This window comes from Protopterus annectens, chromosome 9.part0, assembly GCF_019279795.1.
Source record: "Protopterus annectens isolate FY-2018-M chromosome 9.part0, PAN1.0, whole genome shotgun sequence".
In the NCBI taxonomy this organism is placed as follows: Eukaryota; Metazoa; Chordata; order Ceratodontiformes; family Protopteridae; genus Protopterus; species Protopterus annectens.
The window spans coordinates 713443550-713461547 of NC_056743.1; the positions used below are offsets into that span (position 1 = coordinate 713443550).

A 17998-nucleotide genomic window follows, 5' to 3' on the forward strand; every position below is an offset into this window, starting at 1 on the left:
CAAACATAGGAGGGTCACCTACCACCTTCAATTGTTTCACAACCAATTCGACGACTACCCCTATTCGCTGGGATCCTTTTAATACTCTTGTTTTATAGGCTCTACATACAGTATTTAATGCACATACTAAAACTATATTCTCTCCTAAGTGACAGCATCTGTAAGAATGTCCTCTTCTACTCCAAGCTTTCTTTTTTCCTCCAACAAATTAATATAATAAATCTATTCTCCATGCTCTTGGCACCTCTAAATGTATTTTCTTCCACTTCTTTTATATATATATATATATATATATATATATATATATATATATATATATTTATATATTTTTTTTTCTATGTAAATAAATACCCCCCCCATGATAACTGCACATCACAGAGTAATGAGAGATACCGTATGGGCTGAATCACTAATGACAGGCTTGACGGTCAGTGGGGAAGAACAGGAGGGAAGCTAATTAGAGGGTGGACACTCAGCCACATATTACATGTAAATCTTACTCAATTAAATATGTGGAATATGATGCGACTTATTTAATATTTATTCCTTTTGTTAACTGGGACAGTCTGATTAGGTAACTACCTTTTTCAGGAGAGTTCAAGGGAGAAATGCTCCTCAAGAAAGAGAATTAAAACCACAGAGAAACTGAATTGTCTTTAAATATTTAATCAAAAGCAAGCATTAACAATTTAGAATTATAACTTTCAGTTGCATAGCAGACACATTCAAAGGAATTCTTTATTACTGAAAAGGTATTATGAGATGAAAAAAAAAAGAGGCAGTATGAGGTGCAATACTGGAGGCAGGAGTAGAACACACTTGTAGATAGAGGTATGAGAGATACTATGTCATGAAGAGCACAAGGGTAAAGGTTTAAGTGTGGGTTTAGTTGGAGACAGAAACAGGTGTGTAAGTGTAGTTCTATGGTGGAGGTAGAGAGGGCGAGAAAAGGGAGAGTAGATAATTGAGGTAAAGGGGGAATGACGATTTTTAGGAGTAAATGGAAGGGAAGAAAAGAAAAACAGAGTTTGGTTATAGGTTATTTTTGGTAAAAGATGGATAAGAGATGGTTTAGAAGTAAAGGGGAAAGTACTTAAATTAAACAGGGAATGGATGGAGACATCTAGGTGTCTGACAGGGAGGTGTAGCCAGGTGTTAATACAGTGGTAGTGTCATGCACAGGTGAGTCGGACTTTTTGGTTGTGTTGAAGGTGTATGCAGTTTATTTCAATACTGACTTGGGGTGTGAGAAACTTCCACACTTTTACAATACCTACTGATTATAAAAGGAATTGTCAAAGCAATTTTTGAGAAGAGGAATGACAAAGTGTTTTAAGTCCAGAGATCCAAATTCTCTTTTAGAGTAATTGGGTTTTGCATAGCTGTACATATACTGGAACTCTTTAAGCTAATAAATGCAGTTTTTAGTTGTGTATAGTCTAGGAGTTCATTACGTTGTAGCCATTGTTGTGAGCAAACAGATATATTTAGCAGAGATGTTATTCAATATAACTTTAAATATCAAAGGTGGTATGTTTATACATTGAAGTTTAGAATACGACCTTCCTGGCTTAATGACATAAAAGATGAAAGTGTTAAGGTAAAGCATGGGTTAAAGGAAACATTTCTTGGTCAGAGGAAGAGATATGCTTCTACAATATGAGAAGTTATATGGTGACAGATGAGAAGAAATCCTGAAGACAGAGGCAGTATGCCTTATTTAATTTGTGTGGTTAAAGAGTTTGAAACTCTCTATCTTGTCTTTGACCAAAGCAAGGTGTCAAGCTATGGTTGAGAGGCCATACATTGGGGAAAAGCCCCATTGTAGGCTCAAAGGGCCCCTCTGTCAGCATCCTGTCACCTCATTGTAAGGAGGGAGAGGCACTCTTTGGGTAAGAGTATGCCCAAGAAGCATGACAGTTGTGAGACAAATGGAAAAGCAAGTATACTTTATCCAGCAGTGAAGGAGAGCAACAGTCTCGGAGTACTTAGTAGTCTTATTTGCAATGTGTGAACTGAAATGAAAACATTGTGGATGTGTTTAATGCTTAGCACTGATGTTTTGAAAGCAAGCAAATCAGTGGTGATGTGGTTGATGACAAAATTGGAACAGTGTATACATTTTAGTTGCGGAAGAAGAACTTGCTTGCTTAAGTACCCAGTGCACAGAAATATATAGATCGTAGAGCTTAAAACTGCGAATAAAAGTAACTGAAACATTCACATCATGCACTGCAAAAATGTATAAAAATAAATGGTTCCTTCTTCATGAAAACTGACAATGCAGGACCTTACCCTGAAATGCATTACGTTTGTTTTAAATACTTGCAAATGAGAGGTGGAATAATTTTATGAGCAACCAACAACACTGTCACTACAAAACTGATCTGTTGAAAGCTAAAGTCATACCCAGTAAATTGTATGGCATTCCTCACGACTGCAGCACTGGCTCAATTATCTACTTGAAAGAAGTGAAGTAAACACAATTGTATTCCCAAATTATTCTGCTTTGTTCAGTTCTATACATATTTCTATTTGATAAAACTTGTATCAGAAAGATCATTCTGAAAAAGCATGGTTGCACCTGATATGGAAATATAGTAGTAGCAATGGTATCAATTTATTGAGATGTTATAAGGTCTAGGGTGCCTTCGTGCAACTAATGCACGGAACCCTGTTTATGCCCCGGATGACTCAGACTCGGTTTGTGGCCTGGATTCTGGAGAAGCTACTCTGGGATGTATGAGACTCACTATTTGATGTTGGCTCACCCACAGAGTGGAGGGAGTAGGGTTATATCCCACCATGTTGGCACCACTTTGGTAAAACCCCAGTACTGATATCTAACACAGAAGTACTTATGGGGGGGCAAGAGCACAGACAATGACAGCATGTACTCTATTTGAGCTGCTGCTATGCATCAACACACACTGCCTGCAATTCATTATAGCCAGAAATCGCATAGCATCTGCAAGCTAAAGGAGAAGCACACAGTCCATGCAGCTCATTATAGCAAGACACTGTTCTGCATCTGCAGCCATGGGAGACGCACACACTTTGTGCAGCTCATTATAGCCAGACAATTCACAAATCAGTCAGCCATGGGAGAAGCACACAGTCCATGCAGCTCATTATAGCAAGACACTGTACTGCATCCGCCAGCCATGGGAGACGCACACACTTTGTGCAGCTCATTATAGCCAGACAATGCACTAAATCAGTCAGCCATGGGAGAAGCACACAGTCCATGCAGCTCATTACAGCAAGACACGGTACTGCATCTGCAGACATGGGAGACACACACACTTTGTGCAGCTCATTATAGCCAGACAATGCACTAAATGAGTCACCCATGGGAGAAGCACACAGACCATGCAGCTCATTATAGCAAGACACTGTTCTGCATCTGCCAGCCATGGGAGACGCACACATTTTGTGCAGCTCATTATAGCCAGACAATGCACTAAATCAGTCAGCCATGGGAGAAGCACACAGTCCATGCAGCTCATTATAGCAAGACACTGTTCTGCATCTGCAGACATGGGAGACGCACACACTTTGTGCAGCTCATTATAGCCAGACAATGCACTAAATCAGTCAGCCATGGGAGAAGCACACAGACCATGCAGATCATTATAGCTAGACTGTGCACTGTATCTAACAGCTGTGGGAGAAGTGCATACATACCCTGTAGCTTATTAACAAGACAATGCACTGGACCAATGGGGAAAAGGGTTATGAATATTTGCTGCCCCCAGCTCAACCTTCCCTCCTATAGTCTAACTCCAGGAGGAGGGAATTAGTTTGATGGTCATCAGGAAACAGATGGCAGAAGGATATATATAAAGTTATCTGCTCATTCGACAGCTCTCTTATGTATGGTCTCATTTAGATATGTATGCAGATACACAGGTTCCTTGCTAGTCACGGTGTTAGAAAAACATACTTGATTTACCATTATGAAGATGCAAAATGTGATGCTGAAGCAAAGCTTGATCATGTTGGTTCTGCACAGTATTTAGTAAAACAGACTGGGTCTAATGCTAATTTAAGAAAAACTTCAAAAGACAAACTCTTCTGTAAATACAGATGATCCGATAAGGTCTTCAACCAGTGTTAGGATTTTGTGGTTTTCAGCGTGACTGTAACCACACGATACAGCCCATCATTGTGTTTTATTATGTTTTCTGTTGCATCTAAATATGCCCCAGGGTAAAGTGGCATAATCTTTTCTGTAGACATGGAAAATCGGATTCTTCTCATAGCTTATGGTGAAAAAACTTACTTTGCTTTGTTCATCTCATAGTCAAAATCAGCATTTAAATATTAACCATTCTCCTATGGTGCAGTGAACTGTACAACAGAATCCATGCTGCAAAAATTTCCATCTGCTTGTTAGCTGTCTTTATTAGATGTGCACATAGATAACGATAAACTATAAAAAGAAAAGAAAAAATACAGGTGCCAACAGTTGCGATAATGTACAGCAACAAAAAGGAAGATTGGATTACTTACTGTAGCCTGCTGTTTCTCTTCTTTTTCTGCTGCTTCATTAAGCTGCTTTTGAAGAGTTTCCTGCAGAGACTTCATTTCTTCCCTAGTTGAAAGAAAAATCCATAAAAAGTCCTGTTGTTTTTGTCTTCACAACAAAAGTTTCTGCCAGTAACTATGTTTCATTACTGCATGAAAAGCATGCATCAGTAATTGAATGGTACATATGTCATCCAACACTTCAGATACTGACCTGCCACTTCTATTTTAACTTCGTGAACTGAAAATAAGCAAGACTCATGCGGCTACTTAAAATGCACATTGACAAATGCAAAATATATACTATAATGGTCCACAGATGTTTAACTTCACATGCAGATTAATGCAATTTAATGCAAAATATTAGCAATTCAGTGCTTTGAAATGACTGGAAAGAAAACAAAGAGTGAATCCAGGAGCATGGCCAAACAGTGTTAAAATACAGCCTTCCGTTTGGCTTTACATTTCTACATTCAGCCATTTTTACATATAAGAATATCCCAAATGAGTTACATAACTAGAGTATACCTTTTTAATGAGCCTTGTCGATATAGTGTCACAGTATCGTACTAACTCTTGCATCTCACCTGGACCACTTGAGTTTTGGCAATGGCCCTGCTGACAACATGCGACACTACTGAGTACACTAAACAAAACTCATATAGGTGTGTGTAATGTGTGTACTATTTTATGATGCATTTAGTGTAATGTGTTTTATAATGATGCATTTATTTTTACTCTAGCTCTGTGCAATCTATTCTTCACCTCCTTCTCTGATACTCACTTGTGTCACTCTGCTATTTACCAGAGCAGAGAATTGTTGGTTTCCCTTCACCAAACTTTGTCTTAAATGTCTGCTCAAAAACATAGCCACGTCTCCATTCAAATGCTATGCAAGCATTTAATTTTGTTGTTCTCTAGTGATTCATTTTCATTTCAGTTGTCTATTCCCAGTGATCACTGGTCTTCCTGACAGACAGAAACCATGCAAGGAAAATATTTAAACTGAAATATCTGTGGAAAGTTCTACTTGATTTGCCCGTATACTTAACTATGGCATTTTCTTTTTTTCCATTTCAGACAAGTTACTTTAGCTAAACATTTACATTTGAGATGGTGCTTAGTTTCTTGATCAAAGTTTAATGTAAATATACTTGTCATTTACTAAATGGATAGATAGAATAGCCAAATAATCCTTTTCAGACGTAACCAAGGCTAAGACTTGAAAAGAATTAAAAGAGCAAACAGCACTGTATATACATGCTACCAAACCAATAAACAGGTAGTAGTGGTTCCCAACTTTTTTCTATCAAGCTATGCTTATCGAAATCAGTGTTTATCAACTACATCCATTTAATTACCACCTATTATTATGTCATACTGATTGTCACAACAATGAAAACTACAATAGAAAAATAACATTTTGGTTATTACATGTACTGCTAATATAACTTGGTATAGTACATCTGATAAACATACTGGCAGTTCCACGATATTAGCAGCATTTGTTTAGCTACTTGATAGAGTTCACTGTACATAATTATGAACACATGAATACAAATTTGATCTGATTTAGTTGTTATAAAAATACTTAACCTCTCACATGTCCTCATCTTTTACATATCAAAGCAAGCCAGAAGATTTGCTGGACACAATGACTGATTTTCTGCAGACCTGTGTTTGTTGTTAGAGAAAGTAACTAAATTAGAGCAGGATAGGAGTGCAGAGGCCACTAAGGCCAACAGAAGCCATGGGGTTTTGAATGCTCAGTGGGGAATTTTAGATTTGTTTAGACTGTTGAATCATGTTTGTGATGTACCCTCATAACTTGTACTTCTGATGAATATTTAAATTTTTTAACATTTTGTATTATTTATAACCCAGGGTATACTTTACATATATTCAGTGATAGATCAAGTTCACTGAGGAGCATTTTTTACATTTCCCCAGACCCTTAGTGCCTTGTACATCTAACTCTACTAACAAATTCAACACAAGCCTACTCAAATTAAAAGTGGCAGCAATTATTTTATTATATTTTAAGATAATGAATATAAAAAAAAAAATAGACCCCCAGATAACAAGCTGTAACTCAGAAGCAAATATGTTTAAAGGTACAATACAAAACCAGCAAGATACAAATAACTAGAACTTGCATAATACTAAAACGGATTAAGCGCAGTCAGTGATGAAATAGCCACCAATGAAATTAACTGTTGAAATTTTATCTGCAGCTACCTTGTAACTTAGGTTACACTGCTTCAATTTTTCTTGCTGCTGTGATTAATATTGAGCAGAAGCAGTGAATGACAACACACATGAAGGCTTATGCATTTTGTGTACGATTCTTATTCATGTGGTTAAAGAAATAAACATGCCTAAAAACTTGCATGATAAATCCATGGTGACCAAGTACAATACCTTCATTTGTTTTTCAAAACTGCTTATGATATGCATCCCATGCTACACTGTCGGTTCATCCCACATGACAATCCTGGTTGCCGTACCTTCTGTTTGTCTTTGCATACTAGAAAATCCATGTCAGTTGTCTTCTTTCTCACACTAGATACACTTAGCGAAGGGATGACTGCTGTAAAGAATGGTGTTCAACAGAGGTGTTAAACTATTCGGGGAAGCTGGGGTGCCCCTCTAATAAGCACTAAAGCTCTTCAGTTTGGACTTATTGCACTCAGCACCGATTAGCTTTAGCTGATTTTGCCCCTAACACTTTGTGCTCAGGGCAGCTGCTCTCTCTGTCCCACCCAAGCTTTGTTTCTGGCATTTAGCTCTGTTAGAAGACACAAGTCCCATATCTGAATGTAACAAGCTTATTTTGTTGAACTTGGCCATCACACTGACCTAACAAAAAGCTAGGCTCTTAGTGACAACTGGGGTACCTCAAGGCTCAATCTTGAGTCCCCTCCTGTTCAATATCTTTACAAATGAACTTCATACATCCTGCAGACATTCTGCTCTAATCCATTACACGGATGACTCAACTCTTATCTGCACTTCCAACTATGTCTCTGACCTTCACACTCTTAACCCAGGACAATTTTCCGTTGAAAAATGTCTGGCTGATAATTTACTCATCCTGAATCCTAAAAAAAACAAACTCCTGCTATTCTTCCCACATTCTCTCTCTCACCTAAAATCTATCTTTCTCATCTCATCCTCCAATAACACCACCATACACTCTGACTCCCACACAAAGCTTCTATGTGCCATCATTGATGATGAATTTAAATTTAACCTACACATCCTTCAAAGTATTAAAAAAACTCAACAAAAACTGGATATGCTCTACCGAAACCGTAGATTCCTGACCTCTTATGCTAGTAATGCCTGGTACAGGCTCTTCTTCTCCCCTCTCTTCTCTATGCCACCCCAGTACTAACTAATATTCAAACCACTACCCTGGCCAATCTCCAGCAAAGCTACCAAAAAATAGCAAGATTCATTACAAATTCTACACAACTCACGTCGCTGCCTCACATTCAACTCACTACAATGGCTAGAACTCCCTCAACATCTCCTTCTATCTCAATTACAAATGATTCACTCTGTACTTCATAAACCATCCTCCTGCCCTGCTCTCTCCTCCTTAGTGTCCATCTACACTCCAACTTGCACACTTCGTACTTCAAACCACCAACTCCTTGACATCTACCAACCCAAAAAAACTATCGGTAAACTACTATACAAGTCCACTTTATCCCAAGCCTGGAATAAGCTGCCATCCCACTTACACTCCATTACACATCCTTTAAGAAAGAACTCAGACTACACTTTATAAGGACCAAAACGTGTACTTGTCATGAACCTACCTAACTCCAATACTATTCTTTATCCCACAACATCATACAACTCCTCAGCATATGTTTCCCAACATATTTTACACTAGCATCATATTACACCTCCAAATATCCCTTCCACCCCATTCATACACACTCCCACTTCATAATCTGTACTATCCTAAAATACTAGTACTTATTATGCACTTTACCATTCATGCACTCTCACACCTCATAATCTGTACTATTCCTAAAATACTAGTACTTATTATACACCTTACCATCATCTTCTTTCAGCTGTTCCTGTTAGGGGTTGCCACAGCGGATCACCTGTTTCCATTTCTAACTGTCCCCTGCATCTTGCTGTGTCACACCAACCACCTGCATGTCCTCTCTCACCACATCCATAAACCTTATCTTAGGCCTTCCTCTTTTCCTGTTACCTGGTAGCTTCATCCTTAGCATCTTTTTCCCAATATACTCAGCATCCCTCCTCAGCACATGTCCAAACCAATGTAATCTTGCCTCTCTGGCTTTGTCTCCAAACCTTCCAACCTGGACTGACCCTCTACTATACTTGTTCCTAATCCTGTCCACACTCGTCACACCCAGTGCAAATCTTAACATCTTTAATTCTGCCATATCCAGCTCAGACTCCTGCCTTTTTGTCAATGCCACTATCTCCAACCCATATAACATAGCTGGTCTCACTACCCTCTTGTAGACCTTCCCTTTCACTCTTACAGGTACTCGTCTGTCACAAATTACTCCTGACACTCTTTTCCACCCACTCCATTCTGCCTGTACTCTCTTTTTCACCTCTCTTCCACACTCACCATTACTCTGAACTATTGACCCCAAGTATTTAAACTCATCCACCTTCGCCACCTCTATTCCTTGCATCCTCACCATTCCTATAGCCTCCCTCTCATTCACACTCATATATTCTGTCTTAGTCCTGCTGACCTTCATTCCTCTTCTCTCTAGAGCATATTTCCATTTCTCCAAGGTCTCCTCCACCTGTTCCCTACTCTCACTACAGATCACAATGTCATCTGCAAACATCATAGTCCACGGGGACGTCTGTCAACCTGTCCATCACCATTGCAAATAAGAAAGGGCTCAGAGCTGGTCCTTGATGTAACCTCACCTCCACCTTGAACGCATCAGTCACTCCCACCGCAGACCTCATCTTTGTCTCACTACCCTCGTATATATCTTGTACCACTCTTACATACTTCTCTGACACTCCTGACTTCCTATACAATACCACAACTCCTCTCTAGGCACCCTGTTATATGCTTTCTCTAAGTCTACAAAAACATAAAGCAACTCCTTCTGACATTCTCTGTACTTGTCCATCAACACTTTCAGAGCAAACATTGCATCTGTAGTTCTCTTTCCCGGCATGAAACCATACTGCTGATCACTAATCATCATGTCCCTTCTTAACCTAGCTTCCACTACTCTTTCCCATAACTTCATGCTGTGACTGATCAGTTTAATCCCTCTGTAGTTACTACAGCTCTGCACATCACCCTTATTCTTAAAAATCGGTACCAAAACACTTTTTCTCCATTCCTCAGGCATCCTCTTACTTTCCAAGATTTCATTAAACAATCTGGTTAAAAACTCGACTGCCATTTCACCTAAACACCTCCATGCTTCCACAGGTATGTCATCTGGGCCAACAGCCATTCCATTCTTCATTCTCTTCAGAGCTATCCTTACTTCCTCCTTGCTAATCCATTGTACTTCATGATTCACTATCCCTACATCATCCAACCTTCTCTCCCTCTCATTCTCTTCATTCATCAACCCCTCAAAGTACTCTTTCCATCTCCTCAACACACCCACCTCACTTGTATGTTTCCCTCTATCACCTGTACCTGCTGCACATCTTTCCTAGCTCGGTCCCTCTGTCCAGCCAATCGGTACAGGTCCTTTTCTCCCTCCTTAGTATCCAACCTTTCATACAACTCTTCATATGCCTTATCCTTAGCCTTTGCCACCTCTGTCTTTGCCATGCACCTCATCTCCTTATACTCCTGTCTACTTTCTTCATCTCTCTGACAATCCCACTTCTTCTTTGCCAACCTCTGTCTGTATACTCTCCTGTACTTCCTCATTCCACCACCATGTCTCCTTGTTGTTCTTCCTCTGTCCAGATGTGATACCAATCACCTTTCTAGCCATCTCCCTTACTAGATCTGCTGTAGTTACCCAGATATTTGGTAACTCTTCACTGCCACCCAGTCTTAACTCATCCCTGAACTCCACCTCACAATTACCCTTTTTCAAATTCCACCATTTGATCTTTGGTGCTGCCCTGACACTCCTCCTCCTCCTCTTCTTGATCACCAACGTCATCCTACAAACCACCATCCTATGCTGCCTAACTACACTTTCTCCGGTCACCACTTTACAGTCTCCAATCTCCTTCAAACTGGCCCTCCAACATAAAATATAATCCACCTGTGTGCATCTTCCTCCACTCTTGTATGTCACCCTATGCTCCTCCCTCTTGTTAAAATACGTATTCACCACAGCTATGTCCATCCTTTTCACAAAATCCACTACCATCTGACCTTCTGCATTCCTTTGTTTAACACCATACCTATCCATCACTTCCTCATCCCCTCTGTTCCCTTCACCAACATGCCCATGGAAATCTGCTCCAATCACCACTCTCTCACCCTTGGGCACAGTCATCACCACTTCATCCAATTCACTCCAAAATTTTTCTTTCTCAACCATTGCACACCCAACTTGTGGAGCATATGCACTAACAACATTCATCATTACAGCATCAATTTCCAGCTTCATAAACATCACTCTATCCGACACTCTTTTCACCTCCAAAACACGCTTAGCGTACTGTTCCTTCAGAATAACTCCTACGCCATTTCTCCTCCCATCCACACCATGATAAAACAATTTGAACCCACCTCCGATACATCTAGCCTTACTCCCCTTCCATCTGGTCTCTTGCACACACAATATACCAACCTTCTTTATGTCCATCATATTAGCTAGCTCTCTCCCAATACCAGTCGTACTGCCAACATTCAAAGTTCCGACCCTCACTACCACAGTCCTAGCCTTTCTCCTCTCTTTCTGCCTTCGGCCATGCCTTCCACCTCTTCTCCTCCTTCGGCCAACAGTAGCCCAATTTCCACCAGCACCGTGTTGGCTAACAGTACTGGTGGTGGCCATTGTTAACCCGGGCCTCGACCGATCTGGTATGGAAATATTTACTGGTGTCTGCATGAAATGATTTGGTGAAGGTTTAAGCTGGATGCCCATCCCAATGCAACCCTCCCCATTTATCCGGGCTTTATACACCTTACCACACTTGTAAAAAAAAAAAAAAAAAAAAATTAATTGAACTATATTACTTTTTTTTGTATCACTGATCTTTCCCTATTATGCCTCTTAACTTATCACAATAAATTGCTTTGAATTGTACTGCAAAAAGTAATTGTTACTGAATTGTAAACTAAACTTCTGTATACTTTGTCTGTAAATGGAGCTTTTCTCCTCGGGTCTCCACTGAAAAAGGGTCTCTGGCTGGACTAACCCTGTTAACAAATGTCAATAAATAAATAAATAAATAAATAAATAAATAAATAAATAAATAAAGTGAGATAAATGAAGCTCATTATTCAGCCTGAATTTCTTTAAGAAGCAATAAGCCTGTAACATCAGGGCATTAGTCGCTGCAAGGATGCAGGGCACTGGTGGGTCAGCTGATGTTTATTCCACTGACAGGTCTCGGGGAGGAGTTCATGTTGGCCTAGTAATAGTAATCCATTAACAATTGGTCTAGATCTCTTGTCCAGCACAATAGCTACCATCAGTAATTAAAACATAACAGATGTACATCAGGCGTTTTCTTTTTTTTATTTCTTTTTTCTAATGTTTTTACAACTTCGAACATATGGGTTCGACCATATGGCATTCGAAGTTGTAAAACTTCGATAATGTAATATAGACCCTATATATATATATATATATATATATATATATATATATATATATACACACACACACACACACACACACACACACACACACACACATATACGTATCTGTGGCCAATTGTTCAACTATGTGGTTTACATCAGGCCACAATCAATGCAGCTCTCTTTCCTCCACTGGCAATGGAATTTCAGATGGTCAGAGAAGCACCATATCACTAGTGATAACTTATGTTCTAGACAGCTCTCCCTTCCAAAAGGATATGAAAGAAAAAGGAAAGGAAAAAAATAATGGCATTCTTTTTTTCGTAGTTGGCAAAATCTGGCACACACTGTCTATGAAATGGAACTGAGGCACCACATAGCAAAATAAAAGCTGGAAGTAAAATCATGCTGATACGAGAGGATCTTCAGCCTCAGCTTGAGGTATTGGATGTGAAAACTTATTTTCTTCACCCACCAGATTTTGCTATAATTAATAAAATAATTTAAATTAACACAGCAGCAAGCAGATCACATGCCATAACTCCAGCTTTGTCCCTGTCTTTCAGTCTCTCTTGATTTCACATGCATGCATGCATACACACACACATGCATATGCTTGTCCATTCCTTCCTGTTTGGGATCTGAGGGGGGGTCCCTTTAATGATATAAATATCAACAGAATTGGCAGCACATGGAAAGCAGACAGCTGACCACCATTTTTAACATATGCTGAAACAGTAAATCCTGATTACGGAATTTTGCAGATGTGAAGAAATACCCTATTCTGAAGTGGAGCAAAGGGTTACATAATTCACAGGGAACTGTTAGTTTGAAATATTATTTTGGTTTCTTTGAGCAGTCTTTTTGTCATAGGTATGTATACATACACAAAATACGATTTAAGTTCATATCAATAGTTGAAGCAACATATGTATAAAAATAGAACAACAATAATACCAGAATACTTTAATGACAAATTCATTCATTACTTACAGGGGGATATTTTACAAAGTTTTTACAATATGATTTACATGGCTTTTAAAATGCAAGCATTACTCATCATCAGGTTCCTCCTATTGAAGTTTTTGAAAACAAGTAATTTCATACTTACAGACATGACTTATTGATAATACCTACTGTATGCTTTTTCATTAAACAGGTACTTCCCCTTCAATTTAGTTGGTACTATATACACTTAGCTTGATTGCAACTAAACACAGCCCAGTGCAGACCCATTGCCAGCACTCACCTGAGCAATAGAATGTTTCTTGTTGTTCACACATTCTGCGGTTCTTGGCCCAACCCGCTACACTTGAGCTCACTCTGCTCCTTTACCCTACCCTCATTCTCACCCACCCCACTCTCCTCAAACTTATACCACTCTAACTACTCCCCCTAGCTTGGCCAGCCAATCCCAGCATTATACCTTACATACAATCACTAGCCAAGTAATCCTCTCAACCACACTCCTGCAACAAATATTAAAACAAATTGGCTAAAATGTCCAATCACAAAATACCACCCACATCAAGGAAAATGGTGCTCTATCAATCTCCACTACATTTCAAGCACCAATTACACACACACACACACACACACACACACACACACACACACACACACACACACACTAATACTTGTCACACTAGCAGCACATAGCTCCTCTTATCACACCAAAATAGATAAGCCCATCTCCTCTCACTCTACCCACTAATGTCAAAACCAATCAACATTCTGTAACTCCCTCTATCTTTAAAATCACAACTCTCCAGTATACTAATTACACCATACTCCCTCGCCCTAACATACCTAGCATCTCCTTGAAATATGAGTTCATAGTGAAACTACTAAAAACTCTGGTAAATATAGCATCTAAACTAGCCTGTAGTGGGGACATACACACAAACCCTCGTCCAATCCCCAGCCTGAGCAGTTTAACCTCACAAAGTAACATCCACTCTCAACCAACAAGCATTCTACCTAGAAACAAAAATGATATCCTACTCTTAGATATTAACATAAGAAGCATTAATAACAAGATCCATGAGCTCGAGCAAACCTTTCTCTGTACTCTCCTGACATTGTACTCATCACCGAAACATGGCTAAAGCCAGAGACCTCTAATAATGAAATTCACCCACCAAGCTATAATATCATATGCCATGACAGGTTAAGTAAAACAGGAGGAGGTGTGGCAATGCTCTTCAAGAATCACCTCTCCTTAGAAACTCTAAAAGACCAAAAACCAAACTTTGACAATGCAGAAGTACTACTTACCAAACTTAATGTCAGCTCCAAAAAACATATAAACATAACAGGCATCTATATACCACGAGGAGATAATATCCAAGCCTTAAAAAATGTATTGCACTGGACCACAAAGACATTACCTCAGGAAATTATAATCATGGGTGACTTTAATGTGGACTAGTCAGACTGCAATTCCCATAATCCTAAAAATGGCATCAATCTACATGACTTCACCCAACTCATAGAAACACCCACCATGATAAATAAACCAACCTATAAACATTCCACCATTAGCTGGATATTAACCAATAGACCTGTCCTCTCTTTGCACTCTGGCTGTCTACCAGACAGCCTTAACGACCATTTACCAACCTATCTACTTAGACAACGAACTAACCCAATAAAACAAACTATCCAGTGAGACCATAAATTAATCTCACTGGATATCCACATCCCGACCCCACCCCCTGCCCAGAAAAACACAGTGAAAAACTTCTCTAAAGCAAACTTCACACTCCTCAAAACCGAGGTAGAATCCTTCAAAGCCTTCGGGCCTGTGGAAAATATGGCTCAACCACAGAATCCTTTATAAATGCATTCTACGAACACCTTCAGGAATGCATGGATCACGCAATCCCAAACAAAACCAAGACTCAATCCCCCAAAGGCAGGCATCCTGTCTGGTGGACCCCAGCCATAAATAAACTATACAATAGAAGGAGGAAGCTACTACATGATAGAGCAAAATCCCTAAAAGGGAAGGCATCTCTGATCAGTATTAGCAAAAAACTACGGGCACTCATAAAATCATCTAAGGCCAGCTTTGAGAGAAAAATTGCACAAGACACTAAGGATAATCACAAGGCTTTCTTTAGTTATGTTAGGAACCTGGGTGGGAACTCCCAGATATGCTCAGAATTAGTCCAAAATGACAAAAAATACACTGAACCCACAGACATTGCCAACATCCTGGCTGACTGGTTCAGCGCAAATTTCTCCTCCCCTCCCTCCTCCCCCCAAAAGAGCAAATATCTATCCCAGCAGAGTGCTGCCCCCCTGACATCTCAGATGCTCAGGTTAGAGCCACCCTCTCAAAAGCAAAAAATACATCATCAATGGGACCAGACGGTGTCCCGGGCTGCGTCCTACATGAATTCCAAGAAGAGCTGAACCCCAACATAAAGCTACTGTTCAATCTCAGCCTTACTACAGGTTATGTACCCAAAGAGTGGCGTACAGCAACAGTGGTCCCTCTCCACAAAGGTGGTGCCTCAACAGATCCTGGAAACTATCGCCTCATAAGCCTGACTAGCTTGGTCTGCAAAGCTATGGAGAGGATCATCATGGAACTCGTAAATAAAGATATTGGGGACCTACAGACACTGGATCCTACCCAGTTTGGCTTTGTTAAGGGCAGATCCTGCCTCTTAAACCAGGTTGACTTCTTTGAAACAGTCACCAAGGCCATTGACGAGGGGAAGGTGGTCCACACAGCCTACCTGGACTTTGCAAAGGCCTTCGATACAATACCTCACTCGGGCATTATAGATAAGCTCTCCAGCTTAAATATAAACCCCTATGTCACTAGATGGGTTGCAAACTGGCTCAAGGACAGAACCCACATGGTCAGAATTGCTGGAGCCATGTCAGACTCCAAACCAGTTACAAGTGGCATCCCACAGGGCTCAGTCCTGGGACCTCTCTTGTTCGGTATATATTTCTCGGAGGTACAGGCCAACACAGAAGGACTGTGGCTGACCAAGTTTGCAAACTGGGCACCATAATTGACTCCCCAGCTGACACAAGCATCCTCCAAAAGGGTCTCATAGAAACTGATAACTTGTGCCAGGGCCATGGCCTAAACGCCAAAAAGTGTATAGTTATCCCCTTTGGCAAAAACAAAGTGCCCCCAAATTACCACATAGGTGGTAATCCATTAAGTACGGAAGAAGTAATTAGGGATCTGGGGACTGAAGTTGATAGCAATTTCTCATTTGACAACCATGTGGCCAAAGTGGTTAGAAAAACCTTCTATATAGCCCACCTAATCATGAAGGGATTCACATCTAGATCAGGAGAGGTCATTGTGCCTCTTTACTCATCCCTCATCAGGCCCATAATTGAGTACAATGCCCCTTTTGGGATGTACCTCACCAGACACCTGCAGCAACTAGAAAGACCCCAAAAGTACCTCACCAAGAGGATCAAAAGGCTTAAACAGATGCCATATGCTGCCCTGTTAAAGAAACTCCAGCTCTACTCAGTTGCATACCGCCTGCTTAGAGGCGATCTGTGCCTGACGTATAAAGCCATGTCCAACCCAGAATTAATGGACATGCTGCACCTCAGAAAATCCAAATCCCATAGAGCTATGCGCTCGAGGGACTTGAACCTCAGCACTAAAATAAATAAGACATGCTGGAGGGACGGATTCATAACCCAGAAGCTCCCTTCACTCTGGAATAAAATCCCAGTCCAAGTTAGGCAGAGTCCCTCACTGACACTCTTCAAGAGGAATCTTGATGAGATCATAGGTTTACCCTGGGTATCACTTCTGTGTCACTGTTAGACAGAGGCACAGTAATCTAACCACGAAAAAGGGTATAGTAAAATTCATGTAAAATGGGTGGTGAAAGCCAAACACACTCTGGCTAGGCTTACAAATGCCCTAGGGCAGATAGCCAAGTATGAACCTATGAACCTATATGCCAACAAATAAACGAAAAAAAATATGTTAACCTCGATTCTTATAAACATTCTGAAATGCTGTAACTGGTCACCACTTAAACTACTTCCCCTTGAAGAAGCAGTAAATTATTTTAATACGACCTTTCTGACCATCCTAAATATACACGCCCCTACACCACAACCATTCTAGTTAAAGCTAACTATGCTTTATGGCTAAACAAAGAAACTAGGTCTCTACTAAAAATAATAAACAAAGCCTGGGCAAACTGGTACAAAACTAGATCCCAATCTGTATTACAAACCTACAGGGAACTCAGAAATAGAACAAAGAGGCTAATTAAACTACACAGAATAAATTATTACTCCAATATCCAAACTAAGCACTGCAAAAACCCACAAAAATTCTGGACAGCTATAAACAGGATACCGCAGCCAGCAAAGTCAGTATACCCCCCAACTACTAACAATACAGAAAATATTTCTACCCAATTTAATAAATACTTTACAGAAACTATCCTAGCACTGTCTGCTAATCAAACACATTCTCCTATAACTACAACTATGTCATCCAAGAACACAACCACCTTCGCATGGTAACTTGTTTCTACTGAAACAGTCAAATAACACGTAAAGAAATGAAAACCAACTACACTAGCTGCAGATAACCTACCTGCTGACATCCTGAAACTAACTGCTGAGGGTACTGCCTACCCAGTAGCTATTCTTATCAATAGATCCATAGCTGAACACCTAGTTCCTTCCATCTAGAAA

At 40.0% G+C, this 17998-nt stretch overlaps 1 protein-coding gene across 1 annotated transcript in view; it reads right to left on the reverse strand.

Moving 5' to 3' along the window:
• LUZP2 (leucine zipper protein 2) overlaps window positions 1-17998 on the reverse strand; it is a 4367081-nt gene that overhangs the window by 2188194 nt on the left and 2160889 nt on the right. Inside the window, exon 4 of the mRNA XM_044083339.1 lies at window positions 4516-4597. Coding sequence (XP_043939274.1) covers window positions 4516-4597 — 82 coding nt within the window. The remainder of the gene's footprint in view (window positions 1-4515; window positions 4598-17998) is intronic.